This window comes from Centropristis striata, chromosome 3 (assembly GCF_030273125.1).
Source record: "Centropristis striata isolate RG_2023a ecotype Rhode Island chromosome 3, C.striata_1.0, whole genome shotgun sequence".
In the NCBI taxonomy this organism is placed as follows: Eukaryota; Metazoa; Chordata; class Actinopteri; order Perciformes; family Serranidae; genus Centropristis; species Centropristis striata.
The window spans coordinates 23,937,826-23,954,623 of NC_081519.1; the positions used below are offsets into that span (position 1 = coordinate 23,937,826).

At 36.5% G+C, this 16,798-nt stretch overlaps 1 protein-coding gene across 1 annotated transcript; it reads left to right on the plus strand.

Annotated features, from left to right (window-relative positions):
- The first annotated feature begins 453 nt into the window (after window positions 1–453).
- On the plus strand, window positions 454–4,735 carry oser1 (oxidative stress responsive serine-rich 1). The gene is made up of 4 exons (XM_059329358.1): window positions 454–890; window positions 2,312–2,421; window positions 2,874–2,990; window positions 3,395–4,735. Exons 2-4 carry the CDS (start codon window positions 2,345–2,347, stop codon window positions 4,323–4,325), a joined length of 1,125 nt encoding a protein of 374 aa, XP_059185341.1. The 5' UTR covers window positions 454–890; window positions 2,312–2,344; the 3' UTR covers window positions 4,326–4,735.
- The last annotated feature ends 12,063 nt before the right edge of the window (window positions 4,736–16,798 follow it).

Here is a 16,798-nt window from a genome sequence, read left to right on the forward strand (position 1 = left end):
ATATGGATGTAATCTTCTGTGCCGAGCTTTGTTCTCCTCAGCAGCTGCAGCGAAAGCAACAGAAGCGGCAGCAGAAGCAGCGGCAGGAGCGACAGATGCGGCAGCAGCAGCACTAGAAGCAGTGGCGGCAGAAGCGGCAGCAGCGGCGGAGGCAACGGCAGAAGCGGAAGAGGCGGCAGCAGGGGGGGCAGCGGCGATAGACGCGGCAGCAGCAGCACTAGAGGCAGCAGCGGCAGAAGCGGCAGTAGCAGCGGCAGCAGAGGCGGCAGCGGCTGCAGACGCGGCAGTAGCGGCAGAAGCGGTTCAGAGGCGTCTGGATCTGTTATATAACAGTGATGTAACAAACGCTGTCCTCCCGCTCAGCCTTCACGTCTCTGACCTGCCAACCATGTTATATATATTTATATACAGTCTATGGTTACTAATAATAAAACCATGATGGCAGTAAGTCGAGTCCGGATGTTATGTGAAACATAAAGTTTGATGTTTTTCTAATCAGTACAAAGTGTGAGAGTGACGTCACCGCATGATGACGTCAGCAGCGTAGTTGCAGAGTCACTGCGGCTGGTTGACTGTAAACAAGGAGAACAGAGGAGGCGCCATTTAAACTGGGCCTTTTAACGTCTGTGCTGCTTATATCTGCTGCTGCTCATGACTTAAATTAACCCGTGAGTGATTTCGTGATACTCCATTCAATGTGCGGTCCCTTAAATAAAGGCGCAGTTCGTGTTTTGGCGGAGACAGTCGCACGGAGCTAACGTTAGCAACTTTAGCTTAGCTGCTCGCTAGCCTCGCTGGCTAGTCAACATCCAACGGGCCTGTTGCGAGGCAGACTCCCTTTATGCCCTGGATACATCTCTCTCTTTACTGCGACCAGGAGATCCTGAACCGTGAGTATAATTCCTCGGGTTTTAAAGTGTGTCTGGGCTGTACAAAACGACGTCTTGGTGCTAGCTAAGCAGCTAGCCTAGCAGCCAAAGTAACCTACTAGCATTAGCCAACAGGGTGGGAGTGCTTATGAAATACACTGTTTACAAGCAGGGGTTGTTGTTGTTGTTTTGTTGCGGTATTATTGAGTATAACTGTACAACAGTTCATGCAGACTTGTGTGATTAACTGTCAACATTGTAATTTACCAGCTACTAATTATCCCACACGTTTTGTTTTTCTGTTAGTGCAGCATCAGTAAATCACATGATGAGTGATGAGCAGAACTGAGGGGCAAAATCAAACATCTCCGTTTTATTAGTTTCACAGACCGTTTCTTGTGTGTAAGCCAGGAAATATAAACTGAACTGGTTGTTTTGATAGGTCTGTCTTATGTTTATTGTCAGATTCCACGTTTTTTAATTGTGCACTGGCATGAACATCAGTTAAACTGTTTTGTTTATCAATGTTTTGTTTATCGGCTTCCATCTGTTTTTGAAAATACACTCTTCATGTAGACCAGTGACACATTATTACATCTCTATATATGTATTATTATATACAGGATTTATTCAGAAAGAACTCATTCATAAACAACTAAGATTAATTAAAATTACTGTAAATGTGCCAGTGCCAGCTGGCTAGTTTTCAACTGCAGCCTTTTGATGAGATGTTTTGAACCCTGTGAGGTGGTGGTTTATATTCACAGACCACAAGAATCCATTAAGACTGCAACAACAACATAAATATTATATAGTAGGCCTGTATGATATTGGAGGGGAAAAACCTGACATCAAATTTATTTTTCCTGCGATATAAAAAGTAATCCACATGAATTTACATCTCTGTGGGAGAAAGAATGTTTTGTACATTTCTACATGTTAAAATGAGATGTTTAATCCCACAAATAGCCTCCACGGACCCTATCCTTTATAAAATATGTACCTACAGTCTGCCTACCTAGTCTGCAGCTGATGGGAAACACTTGTATCATTCATGGGAGATGAGAACGATTCAAGTTTTCCTTTTGTATCAAGAAGCAAAAAGTATTTGAAAGACATGTTTGAGTGAATTTGCCTTTCTTGACATGTGACTACTGCACTGCAATGTCCATCTGAAACGACATATTGTGCAGCCCTATTCTCAAGACATGCAGAGCAACAGGAAGCCACAAAGCATTAGCGTAGTAAGATGTCAATAACTGGCCACTATTCAGTAGATGTATCCATGCAAGCAACATTATGTGGTGTGTTTAAAAAACATTGGGTCCCAACTCCGATCAATGACATTTAACCTGCAGGATTTGTCAGCAAAGATTTACTAGTAGCCCACAAGGTAATCCATATTCCAGTGATGAATGACTGTTTGTGTGTTTGTGTTGCAGCTGGGTGGCTGGTCAGAGCAGCCTCCTCCCACCATGGAGGCAGGAGGAAAGGACTGTGAGGAGGAAACTCTGCAGACGGCGTTCAAGAAGCTGAGGGTCGATGCTGAGAGGTAAACGACAGCCACCTGTACTGCCTGCTCTTCTAACTTCAGGACTCTTGTGTTCTGCTGCTGTCATGATATGCTGGTTTATTGTCACCACATACTGTATCAATGGCAACTACAGTAAAACTGGGATGGGTTGATGGTTTTTCATGTCTGATACAGATACCAATACCTCAAATAGGTCTGTCACAGCAACTTTTTTTTGTCAGATGATATATTGTCCCAGAAGTCACTGCGATGAATGATATGATTTAAATTTTTAGACCAATTTATGGTTGGAAAATATTAAAATATCCTCAGTCAAATTAAAGAAAAGAGCAGAAATTATGTTTTATTTCTGTTCATCGTGCTTAGGAGCTGTATCCAGGTCTAATAACAGTTGGTAAAACCTGCTGTTAGTGAACACTCAGTATTGGATCGTTGCATCCCTAGTTTATATCTTTCTCTCTTCCTTCCAGTTTACCTGGAGCTGTGAGCGTGTCGGAGGCGTTGGCTCCCAGAGTGGCATCACGTACTTGCCTTGACGTCAGCGGAGCGAAGCCCAAACTCAGCTGCCCGAAGGACAACTGGCACGGGTAGGTCGCTGTGGTCGCTGTGGTCACTGCTCGGCTGAAAGATGTGTCCCATAAAAAACAGAAGGTTTGACTGAGTTTAAAAACTTGGTCAACTTTCTCTTACACAATTTAATCAAGTTCTTCTTATTTAAAATGTGTGATTTTGGCGGAGTATTGTGGAGAGGACGTAGGTATGGTTCTGTCTCTTCCACCAACTGAAAACAGCTTAAGCCTTGAGAAGAACACAGTGAAGTGTTAAAACTCTCTGCCTGACCTTATTTCAGTTGTGAACTGGCTGATTTTAGAGGTCAGAGTAGTTTAGTTTAGGCATAGGCTGATTAGATTACTTTAAGATTCTGATTACTAAATCGTATGCTTTTCCTTTATTATTTTTTCTCTGTTTCTCTCTTTCCTCTCGTCTTTAGCTGCATGAGGAAAACTTCCAGAGGAGCATCCAGAACACAGCGGCGTCGGCGGTCCAAGTCCCCCATCCTCCACCCCCCCAAGTTCACCTACTGCAGTAGCTCTGCCGCCTCGGCCCTGTCGACCCCGAGCGGCTGTCTGAAGCACCAGCGGCTAGCTTTGCCGGAGCCCGCCGAGCCTCTCCCTGCAGTTGATGGAGGAACGCCCTCCTCTGTGGCCGTCCCGACCCAGAAAGAGCTCTCCTCTTCGGCCACTCCCAGCCATATCTCGCCTCTGGTTTTTGGATCTTGCGCTGCGGTTTCCTCGCAGGAGCTCCCCACTGTTATTACTACTGTTGTGACATCATCCAGGCAGGACGGAGGGAGCTCTGGAGATGCGACCGAGGAGAGCAGCGCGAAGAAAAGTGCCTGTGACGGAGCGGAGTCTGGAGCAGGAGCAGGAGCACCTCGGCTCTCCGGATCCGCAGAAGCCGCCGACTTCCGAGCTCTGTCCGAGCTCCACAGCAGCGGCTCCGCAGAAGGCGCCCAGGTCGCCTGCACCTGTGCCTGGAAGAGTAGCTCAGATTCCCAGGAGGAGAGCGGCGGGCAGGCGGCTGAATCCCAGTGCCGGTGTCAGGCCCTCCATCAAGGCTGGCACGGCGTGGAGGTCTACTCCTTCACCGGGCTCCGCAACGTCATGTTGGAGTGCGAGAGGAGCCTGCCGAGCCACGAGGACCCCCCCAGAACTCTCAGCGCCAACAGTAACGCCGCCTCAGCTTCGTCACCTTCGTCATCGCCGGCAGCGGCGTTGTCGTCTGGCTCCCCGCGCTCGTGTTCGGAGCAGGCGCGGGCGTACGTCGACGACATCACAATAGAGGACCTTTCTGGCTACATGGAGTATTATCTCTACATCCCCAAGAAGATGTCACACATGGCTGAGATGATGTACACTTAAAAATATTATTATTATTATTATATCATAAGGAAATAATAAAGTTTTTTTTCTGTTTGTGGGGGAAACGGCCGCCTCGAAGGAATGTCAGTAGTGGGTAGAAGAATGGATCAGGCATGAAAGTTGTAATTTAATTATACAACGTTAACTGATTTAGCCCCTCCCCTTCCTCATTTATTAAAACTAACAGAAACGAATCATCTATTTCTCATTAGTTTTGACTTTCGCCCTTTGTTTTTTGTGCTACGTTTTAATTTAAAGTTTTTCAGTTTACAAATGAAGTTGCCAAAGCTCTTGGTGCAGGCTCTTTGCAGGAGAGGATGGTAGGAATATGCAAACTTGTAACAGCGAGTGTTGGTGTTGTGAAAGTCACCTGTCTGGATTTCATTTCACTCAATAAAGACGCAAATTGTTTTTGTCTGAAAGTGTCTCAGTGTCTCTTCAGTCACAGCAGACACAAACAACAGCTTAATTATCTGTTTTCTCTCATTCAAAGATCTGTTAAAAATATAAATTATCTTATATTCTGCTCAGTTTGTCTCTTGGTGTGAAAAAAGTTTTTGCCTCCAAAAAAGTTAGTTAGACCAGATTATGATGGCACATTTTATAATCCAGAGTATTTTTATTCCATCATTTTTTTCATCTGCCACATTGTTCTGTTTTTTGAAAAGCAAACTTTCTTTGTTTCAGCTAATTTTATTTGTATGAAATCATCAAACAGCACGGAAAAAAGTAAATTAAAAGATAAAATACATGTGAAGAAACTCACTCACTTATCTGGAAGAGATAAAATTAAATATAGATACAGATATATAAATATTAGATGCATATATATTTCTATACACACACACACACACAATAGAATAGATAAATAAAAAGAAAATAATACTAAAATTAATGTGAATTAAAACAGAATGCAGCAAATCCAGAATTCAGACTGTACATTAGGAATATCAGAACATAAAATATTGTTCTTGTACAGTTTCAATTATATAATAATTATAATATTCATTATATTCATTATTATGTCACAAAGGATTTGCAAATTATTGCATTTTGTTTTTACATTTTAGACACTTTAACTTAAGGAAAATAGTTTATTTGAACTACTTCCATCACTGCAGTTAATATATAAAAAGGAGGAAATAATAGAAACTTCCTCCCCTTCCACCTTTCAGATAAAAGTGATAAATGTAAATGTTCTGTGTAACAGCCTCAAACAGCCAGCAGGGGGCAGCGCGTGCTAGGGACGCTCCACAGTGTGTGTTTTGTGTGTTTACAGTGTGTGTGTGTGTGTGTGGCTGCAGAGTTCTCTGTCTGTCTGACCTGAATCAGTCAGCAGGGTGTGTCTCTGTTCTCGGTGGATCATGAGCCGAGCAGAAAGCAGCAGTCAGGTCTGTTTTGGACCGATGGAGGCCTGCAGGACAAACACTCAGCTACTCTCAACAACAACAACAACAACAATAGCAACAACAACAACGACAGGTTGTTCGCTGTGTTCGGATGTAGATAAAAAGCTCTGATCAATGTCCTGCAGACGTCAGACAGATTAAATATTCTCTTCTTACAGCTTTAAAGAAGAAGACAAACTTTATGGATCCTTGAGTGGAAATTAATTTATTTTTGACACTATCCCTGAAATACATAAACATGCACAAACAATAAAATAATATGATTAATGTCATTTATTGATGCAAGTATATATATATATATATATACTTGCATCAATAAATGACATTAATCATATTATTTTATTATATATATATATATATATATATATATATATATATATATATATATATATATATACTTGCATCAATAAATGACATTAATCATATTATTTTATTAACTTACCTCATTGCATTGATGTTGTTACATTTTATTAACATGATATCATTTTATCTATTATTTTTTTACTTTTTTTATATATATATTTGTCTTTCCATCAAGTTTATCTGTTTTTTAGTTTTTTATTGCATTTTATCATTGTCATTATATATTTTCTAATATGTTATTTTTTTTATCTAAGTTGATTTTTTTATTATTTCTATTTTTTATTTAACTTGGTTTTACTACACTTGTTCTTCTTATAATTCTAAAACATGTCTCTTCTTTCATTTTTTATTTGTTAATTTATCATTTTAAAGCATTGTATTATTATAATTATTCTTTTTCATTTCTTCCTATTCTTTTTTTAAATTAAAATGTTAATAACGTTTTTATTTCACTTTGTTTTACTGTAATTACATAAGTGTTACATTTATTTAATTTTTATTTCTTGATTTAATCTTTAATTGCATTTTATTATTATAATTCTTTCTTTTTCTTTTTTAATCTAATTTGTAATCTAATTTTTATTTCATGCAGTTTTACCACAATTAGTCTTCTTATAGCCCTTGTTTCATTTTATTTCTTTAATTTGTATTTGTTTATTTAGTCTATTATTCAATTCTATTATTATTATAATTATTTATTTTTATTTATTTACTTTTTAAAATGTATTTTCTTTCATTTTCTTTTACTCTTTTTATAGCTCTTAATTGTTTCTTTTCTTTAATTTTTTTGTATTATGCTTTTATCTTTTTTTATTGATTTTATGCATTGGTGTTTAATTTTTAAATTGCTTTCTGATGTTTTTTATGTTTTCACTTGTTCTTTCTGGTCAGTTATCTGTGAAACATTTTGAACTGCACTCACCTGTATGAAAGGTGTTATACAAATAAATCATAATTTTATAAAGGAGTATAAACCTTCAGGTTTCTGAACCAAATCCTCACAGATGGATCCGTTTATTTCACTATGATTCATTTACATTTTTAATAATCTGTCAAATTACAAACAGGTGTGTCAGAATATTCTGGTCCAGTCACCATCATCTGTTTTATGTTGCAGCCTGTTGTTGACTTCCAGTATTTACACTGGACACGTGAACAGTGATCCTTCATGCCGCACCAGGAGACTCGTCAGTGTTTCTTTTCATTCTGAATCGACCTTCGGACAGAAAACAAGTGAGTCAGCCTGCAAACTGAACACAATGTTCCTAAAGAACAATCATAGTTTAAAGGGATTATTTAAACAGTTAGTTTTCAAGCTTGACCTTTTGTTGTTTGTGTCAAACTGGCTAAGAATTGATTGTATTGGTTCAGTATTGAGGGACAGCGCTGCAGCCAGGTCAATATCCATCCACTAAAAGTGCTCTTGTTTGTCAATGACAGGTGATAGGTGTCTGACAAGATTATGGAAAGATCTCTTGATAAGTGGTTGGAAAATTCCCAAGATGTGACCTGTTTCTGAAGGAAAACAGTGGAAACGGAAACGTTTAGATATCAGCTCTTAAATTACACTCTTATCAGCTATTATTGTTGTTATCATTGTATTTGTCCAAACAAATATACCTAGTTGTTAATATATATAGTTGTACAAGGCATTAAAATGAACAAGAAATTAAAGAAAACAAGGGTGGTTAAAAATGTTTGTATGTTTATATATCGTTTTTTAAAGGGAATTTTTAAAATTCCCTTTAAATAATTCCCTTTCTTGTTGCACGGATATGATCTAGGAGGAACAGCATATATATATAAATAAATATATAAATAAATAAATATATATATATATGTATATATGTATATATATATATAAATATATATATATATATATATATATATATATATATATATATATATATATATATATATATATATATATATATATATATATATAGTGGTTTGATTTAAAAATAACTAGAAAAATAAAATAAAAATGTTTTTCTCATGAGAGAGACGAAGAGAGGATTGTTGGGAGTACAGAACGTTTACTGGAATCTGAAAGATTTCAATGAAAACTGGTTCATGTTTGTGCAATTCTGAATTGTCCCAACAAAACAAAATACTCAGCAACACGTTGCACAGCTTTCTGTTGGATACAGATGGGCTGAAGTTGTCATCAGCTGAGTACTGACAGACAAAGAGGAGAACAAATCCTAAACCAAAGCACCTTTTCTTAAAGAAAGTTCTGCAGACAGAGTTACTGGCTGAAGTGAGTGTGTTGACCTGCATCAGTACACATGAAAATATTGATCACAGAGAGAACAATCAGTCAATAAACCAGCCTAGGAGGAACAGCATTTTTTTTTTACATTTATGCCAATACACAAAAAAATTGAAACTGATCTGAATTGAACTGAATCTTGAATCTTGCCTGTATATCGTAGAGTGGTTTAATGAAGAAAAAAAAGTATTAAAAAACCCCGGAATAAAGTAGTTTTTAAAATGTTTTCCTCATAAAAATGTGTTTTATTAAACAACTAAGTTTTAAAAATGTGTTTAAATCATTTTTTTAATCATACATAAGTTGTATTGGTTAAAATGTTAAAATGCAATAAAAGACTAAAAACTAGATAAACTTGATAAAAAGACAAATTTAAGAAAAAGAGGGATTAATGACAGAAAAATAACAGATAAAATTAAATCATGTAAAATTTTACATGATTGGCATGATTGGCTCAATGGATCGATTTCTTAAATTACCATCTCCATTAGTCACTGAGATACAAAAACATGGGAAAATAGGGTCCACATTAAAAATATTCCTCAGAAAAGGAACCAACTGTCTCTTGAGAGTCATAATGTGGGAACCAGAAGTTTTCCTCTGGAAGTGAAGTCAGTTTGTGGTCGTGGTTTGATGACTCACATTTAACAATGACCACAAACAAATGGCTCCCAGAAAACAAACGTCATGACAAGAACCACAAGTGTGGAGCGCTCCAAGTTTATCCTGCAGAGGAAACTCTGCAGCTCTGCTCAGTCACAGATACATTTAAATATTCATTCAGTGGGAAGAAAGAGGAGCACTGTGCTGCCTACTGTTTTTTTCTGTATGTATAGTCATGGAAAAAATTATGAGACCATTTTTTTCTTTAATTTCTTGTTCATTTTAATGCCTGGTACAACTAAAAGTACATTTGTTTGGACAAATGTAATGCTAACAACAAAATTAGTTGTTTAATTGAAGAGTTTAATTGAAGAGCTGATATCTGGAAAAAAAAAAATCTAGACATTTTCCATTGTTTTCTTGATAATAACCAAAATCATTATCTAGAAAACCATGGAAAATGTCTAGATATCAGCTCTTAAATTAAACTCTTATCAGCTATTATTGTTGTTATCATTATATTTGTCCAAACAAATGTATATGAGAAAAAACATTTTTATTTCTCTCTCTCTCTCTCTCTCTCTCTCTCTCTCTCTATATATATATATATATATATATATATATAAATATATATATATATATGCCTGCACGATAAAAGTTTCAAAAAATTTACAGTCAGGTTTCATTTCCCGTCACGACAGAAACTGAAGCTCTGCAGCTCTGCAGCTTTGTAGCTCCATAGCTCTGCTCAGTCAGAGATACATTTTAGTGGGGGAAAAAGAGGAACACTGTGCTACTTACTGTCTTTTCTGTATTTATGTTTTTATATGTTTTTTTAAGATAGATGTTCTTGTTGCACTACTGTGAGAAACAGCATTTCTTTTTTAAATATATGCAAGTACACAAGAAAATGATAAACTGAATCTTCAAAACTTGACTGTATATAGTAGAGTGGTTTCATAGTTTAAAGTATAAATGGTAAAGAGAAATTATACAAAAAAATTTAACAATACAGATAAATCAACAAACAAATTCGAAAATAATAAAATATTTTGTCATTTTATACCGGAATTGGCTTTACAGAAACTACTTCCATTTAATTATTGTGAAATTTCTTGCTGTGCATATAATATTTAAACAAAAAAACGTTAAAAAAGTGCTCAGAAGAAAATAATCTACATCTGATGAAGCTCCAAAAAAAATTTGTATTCCTTTTATCATAACGTGTTAAAAACGAACCAAAATATTAGGGGCAATACATTGTATTTTCATGGAATTTTCATAATCGACCACACATCCGGTCTGCATAATAAAAGTTTTCAAAAATTTACAGTCAGGTTTCACTTCCCATCACAACAGAAACTGAAGGAAAACACCGACTGTAAATACAGCAAAAAGTTTCTTTCTCTCTGCTTAAGTGTGAACCCTCAGAAACCACTGAGACGCCTCGCAGCAGCTGCTGGAAACAACCTGCAGCCGCTTCTCATTTATCAGAATGTGACGCCGTCAGCATTCGTTTTCATCTCAGATGTTTCTGTAAGTCAGCAGCAGCTTTTCACATTCAAGGAATCTACCCTGACGGTTCAGTGCATAACAAGAAACACTGCAGGAGGAATGAAGTGATGCAAAAGTGAAAATACATGACTGTAGAATAGAAATATTACGATTAATTTCACAGCTTTGTGCAGGAAAAAGGGCACAACTTGCATTTATCAGCCTGCAACTGCGGCCGAGGAAGGCCTGATTCTACCTTCTGGTGTCATTATCATCAAGTGAACTTATTTACAGTATGTTCAGATTTATTTCAATGCTTCGTGTTCACCCTTTGGAGTCTTGGGCTATTTTACCTGTTTTTGAATACTTTTCATTCTGCCAATTAACCCACCGGAGTCTCCAAAAGCACCAAAGCATGACTTCTTCATCACATCCAGACTAGAAAACAAAGCAGCGTGGAGCCCTACTGTAAATTTACCTCTAAAGTTCTGGTTGTAAACTCCATGAGGACAGTTTCAGTTTGATGAAGATATACCAAGTAAAACTGGAGACAAGCTCAAATATATGTAGTATAAAATGATAGAACTGGATGTAACCCCCTTATGTTATATTTGCAACCTTTGTTCACATTTGCAACATTTAATTTTTTTTATTGAGCATGATAGTGTTTTGAAAGTTAAAGAAAAGATTCAAAATCACATTTTATTTTGGACTAAAAAAGACACAAAACGACACAAAAAAGACACAAAATGACTAAAAAAACACAAAGACACAAAATGACTAAAAAAGACACAAAATGAGAAGACAGAATCACCACACAAAAAAACACAGACACAAAATTACAAAGACACAAAATTACCCAAAAAAAAAGACACAAAATAACTAAAAGAGACACAACGACAGACACAAAATGACCAAAAAGGACACAAATGACCAAAAAAGACACAAATGCCCAAAAAAGACACAACATGACTTACAAAGACACGAAAGGGATTCAAAAATGGACAAAAATAGCCCAAGACTCCATAGAGTTAAAAAATGTTTACCAAGCCATGTTGGTATCACAACCTCACCTATATGAACTGATAATCATGTTGTCATTTGACTTACTGGATCAACATTTAAACCCAAAAGAGACAAAATAAAAATTATATATATTTTTAACTTTCAAAACACAATAAATAGAACATATAAGAGGTAAAATGAGGAGAACATCTCATTCTATATTTTTATACTAAATATATTTGACGTTATCTCCAGTTTTCCTTGGCCTGTCATCATCAAACAAAAACTGGCTTCATGGAGTTTCAAACTGGAACTTTAGAGGAAAGTTGACGGCAGGTTTCAACTCTGCTTTGTTTTTACATTGTGACATCATAAAGAATTATTGTGCCAGTGCTTTCGTGGACTTCAGGGAGAAGGGCTACTAAAATCTAGTTCTTACCGTGACGTTGCCAGGCATCTACTGGAAACTTCAGCCTCTAAACTTTACCTCTAAGCCAAACCTTAAAACATAAGAGATGCATTAAAACCCGGCATAATGATACGCTGCATTTTTTTCCCCCGGAGGCCGTAGCGGGTTCAATTTTAGGAGTGTTAAATATAATGATATCATATGAAACTAGAAGATCTAAGGAATCTATAGAGCCCAAGCATGTTAGGATGCAATGTCAGACGTGAAAAAACTCTGCAAAGATAGGCTATTTTGGCTCTATGTTCCTACAAGTCTCTTTACACACACGTATTGCTTTATGCTGATAACATGCAGTTTAAGGCAAAAACACATTTTTCTCATATAGTACAAATGTGCTTTTTCCACCTACTGTACGTGAATATTTGTGCATACAAAGGTTCCTAAAACGGCTTTGAATGACATAAACTGGGTATCAGTGCAAAGCTGAGACTCTTGTGGATTCAATGAGTCCAGTTTTCTTCATGTGGGATGATGTTAGTCATCAGTAGTAGCCAGTTCACTGCAGTGAGGGCATTTCTTGAGTCTGGACCTCAGTGTATAAAATGAGCTGCTGTCACCTCTAGGATAATCAGCCTCATGAAACTTTAAAACCACAAACTAGAGACCTAGAGCATTCAGAGGATGTGCAGCTTTAGGTTTATTGACAATAAGAGGGTTTCTCAGCAGTTTCTACAACAGAAGTGCTCGTCATCCAATCATTGAAAATACAGAAATCTCCAAAATGACCAAAGTTTTTGAACCCAAATCTAAGCATGGATTCTCGTTATTTTATCCATTCTCGTTATGAATAAAATTGCATTATTGAGCACCAAATGTGTGTAGCAAATGATATCAACCCAAAAATTGCTGCAACAATTTATGGGACACAGTTGAACATGGAATGGACTTTAGAAAATGTACCCTAATGTTATTACCCTTTATACACCATAATAGGCTTCAATAAATACATAATTAATCCATTAAGTCATTATAATTAGATATTCTTGACCAGAACAACCTGACACAGTGCTTAGTGCTGAGCTGCATCTCAAATTAATCTTCAGGTTCACAGCTTTCAGATGATGTTCACCACTTCTATGTAGCATTTATAGTTGACCTGCTATCTCCCCCTAAACATCCACTGCCCACAACACAAAAAAGGTCTTTGAACAATAACAGGTTTTAACTTACTTCTTTTCTGAATTATTTGAATGCTTCATGTTGTTGATGTACCAAAATATTTTCCTAAAAATGTTTTTAAGTCATCTTTAATCGTGAAGGTTATATTATACAAACAATACGAAACACATAGAACAAGGCAGACATTTAAACAGTTACAAAAATATACACCGCCAGGGTTTATGTTGGTTTAGCCAAGATTGATAAAGAACGTTAAAAAATCAGTTAAAAATAAATAAAATTATATATAAATGTATATATATATATAATGTTTTTAATATAATGTTTTTCGGGCTCTCGAGAGTCGAGTTTCTCTGCTATTCTCATGAATACAAAGTCAAGTTTACACAGGACTCATTTCACAATCACAAAGTTCACAATTCACTCGGCAAACAGAAGATAAAAACGAGTGTCAGAAGGTTTTTGCTGCAAAGTTTGTCTTTTTTTCTGTTTGAGTCAGAAACATTTTTAGCAGTGAAGCTTGTTGTTTGTGAAAGTTTGATAAAATGCTGCAGTTGTTGTCGTCCATACATGTTTGATGTCATACCAAGTTTCAAACCACTTACTTTTGGTGGTAACAAATAAAAGTTTGTTTTACTTGTTATAGTTTTGAGATTTCTGCGTGTGAAACTTGTGCTGTTAGCTGAAGAAGTGCCACTTCTACCAGTGAGAGCAGCTCAGGACACGAGGCTGAGCTGGCAGAATTAATTACTCATCCGGTTCGGTTGCAGACTCTTGATACTTGGCTTTCTTCGCCTCCCTCTTCCCGCTCTCCTCGCTAACACCTCTCTGCTTTTTGTCTGCAGGAATGCAGGACCTCAGATCAGGTTGCTGTAATGTCACAGATGAAAAGATGGCGAGGGATACAGTTTCCACAGACAGAAACAAGGTGCAGCTGAGAAACAGACGGATTCAGAGAAAAGAGACAAAAGAGTGTTCGGAGGTTTGGGAAGGAAGGAAATTTAGTCCATAAGAGACAACAAACCTGAGGATTCTGATAGTTAGTGTTGTTTTTACATTTTAAAAAAATCACCCAAAATACAGTTTATCATAGAAAGAAACTCTGAAAACTGGCGTTATTGTTGGAATTTGAACAGATCAAGTGACCAAAACTTGTGTTAAATGTTGATATTTGTGTCAGAATCTCTTTGTGTATGATATGTGTCATTTAAAATAAAGTGTTTGCACTAAAAACATTAAATTCTGCTCCTCAGAGACTCTGTGAAAACATGATTGATTCTGCTGAGACCAACGGTCACGTGACAAATATTCACTGAAAATCTGTTTACACAGAGCAGAGAGAAGAGGACAGGATATTCTTTTTACACAGAGCAGAGAGGAGAGGACAGGAGAGGCTGGAAACATGGCAATACTGAGATTATGGACAATATGTGGAGAAAATTGTTTTTTGTCTTTTTGGGGAATTTTGTGTCTTTTTTGGAGATTTTGTGTCTTCTTAGGTAATTTTGTGTCTTTTATGGGTGATTTTGTTTCTTTTTATGTAGCTTTTGGTTATTTTTGGTCATTTTGTATATTTTATTTGTCACAATTTTTACCCCTCCAGAGAGCATAAGAAAGGACAACAGTGTTGATTTTTAAATGAACTTTGCAGCAGACCTGTAGGTTTCTAGGAGTTTGTTTCAGATATATGATTCATAAAAACTGTGGGGGGTTTTTATTCTGGGGACAAACAAAAAAAACAGACAACCTGAGAGCTCTGGATGATTCACATAGTATCAGCAGATTAGAAATGAATTTTGGCCCCAGAAATAAAGAAAATAAATTCCAGATTTTATTATTTAACAGCTCTTAAGTTGGAAAACAATGATTTTACGAGTGTTGCTAGTGTCTCCTATCTGCTGCTCTGCTGGTTTCTGGGAGGCCTGGTCTCCATTGCGGCGCTCACCCTGCTCATTTGACCTGTGACCTCTGTGACCGGGTTCAAAGCCCGCTCAGGGCGGTGTTTCGGGGTGACGGGGGACATGGTGATTTGACGCCGGCAGCTTTAAACGCTTCCACATGCTTCCGCTTGTACGAGTCTGAATGTGTGAGAACCAAAACTGTGGGAAGCCAGAAGAACTTCAGGAAATGTTCCACTTCACCAGAAAATTATAATATTCATTTAATACTTTTCAAACAGTTTGAACGTAGAGTTTTCAAGTCATTATATCCGTGTTTAAAGTGATTAAAATTTGATCATCTTATAAGGACGTAATTGAAGAAAATACATATGAAAATGCACAAATTAGCAAAATTATGTATATTGTAATGGCTTTATAAATCCAGTACAATTTGAACAAACATTTACTTTATTTGAGAATTTTATTGTAATTCTTCTTTACACTTTCACCCCTCTTCATTTATCTCACTGTCTCTTTACAAAAAAAACAGGATTCATTTATAAAATATGTTACTGAACTATAAACTATCCGAGTATGTAAAGTAGTTAAAATATGCTCCACCTGCTGTAACTTTTAAATGGTGATTAAAGTAATGATGATTAGAAAAGCTTTGTTGTCTATAACAAAAAAAACTATGCAAATTATGCAGGTGTGCAAAACTGTGATATATGAATGTATATATAATGATATACCTCTCAAATATTTTTACTTGAATATAATTTCGCTTTTACTTAACCCTCTGAAATATTTATAATTTGTGCAAAGTTTTTCTTATTGTAAATTGCAATTAATTGACAAATATCACAACTTTCATAAGATAAAACCACAAACTTGAGACCTATAGCATTTAGAGGATGGATGGCTTTCCAAACTAGATTCTCAGCAGCAACACAACACAAGGAGGATTCTGGAGGGAGTCTACATCTTTTTTTTAATTAATTCTCCAGTTTAAAAAACGGTCAGATTTAGCACCAAATGTGTTTAACAAATGTTATCAAACCAACAAACTGTTGCAGCAACTTCTGAGACATAATTGTTGACATGATTATTTCCCTTTTCTGTTAGTCGTTTTGGATAGAATTGTCTGCTAAATGACTAAATGTAAATGTAACTGAAGATGAGAATGGATTTGAAACAGTCTAGAACCGCCCTGCAGAGTGTCAATAATTAGTGTCTATTATAATATTACAGTGATTGTGACATCACAGACGAGGGTCGCTGTAGTTTAGCTTCAGTAGTTACGATGCAGAGATAAAGCTGCAGAGTTTCTGCTCTCTGATTGGGTAAAAGTTTAATTTAAAGAGACAGTTTGTAAAACCAAACCTAATGCAAGTAAAGTAAAACTATTGTGGGCTGGAAGCTAAATGTCAACATGCTGTTTAAATCTGAACCGACAGGACACTGCTTGACCAAACATCAGCCAACACAGACAGGAAGACGCTCATTAACCCCAATATCTGTCCAATCACACACACACACACACACACACACACACACAAATGACAAATTGTAAGTTTCTTCTCCCTCTGAACCCCTCGACAGGTATGATTTCTTTTAAATCATTTTATCATTTAGGCATTATGATTGGAATTTGAACTTTTCCAACAGTCCTTGAACAGACCAGTGACCAAAACCTAAAATAAGTTTAAAATAATTATATTTATGTCATAAAAGAGACAAACGATCATGTGACAAATATTCACAGAAAATCTGTTTACACAGAGCAGAGAGGAGAGGACAGGAGCGGCTGGAAACATGACAACACTTAAATGTCTTTTTTGGTAATTTATGGCTTCTTT

What these genes read in the sequence shown, in the direction of transcription:
- oser1 (XM_059329358.1), top strand. Translation starts at nt 2,345, where the DNA reads ATGGAGGCAGGAGGAAAGGACTGTGAGGAGGAAACTCTGCAGACGGCG. An exon ending in CTGAGGGTCGATGCTGAGAG is followed by an intron (nt 2,422 to 2,873) that starts GTAAACGACAGC and finishes TCTTCCTTCCAG; the next exon opens with TTTACCTGGAGCTGTGAGCG. An exon ending in CCGAAGGACAACTGGCACGG is followed by an intron (nt 2,991 to 3,394) that starts GTAGGTCGCTGT and finishes TCTCGTCTTTAG; the next exon opens with CTGCATGAGGAAAACTTCCA.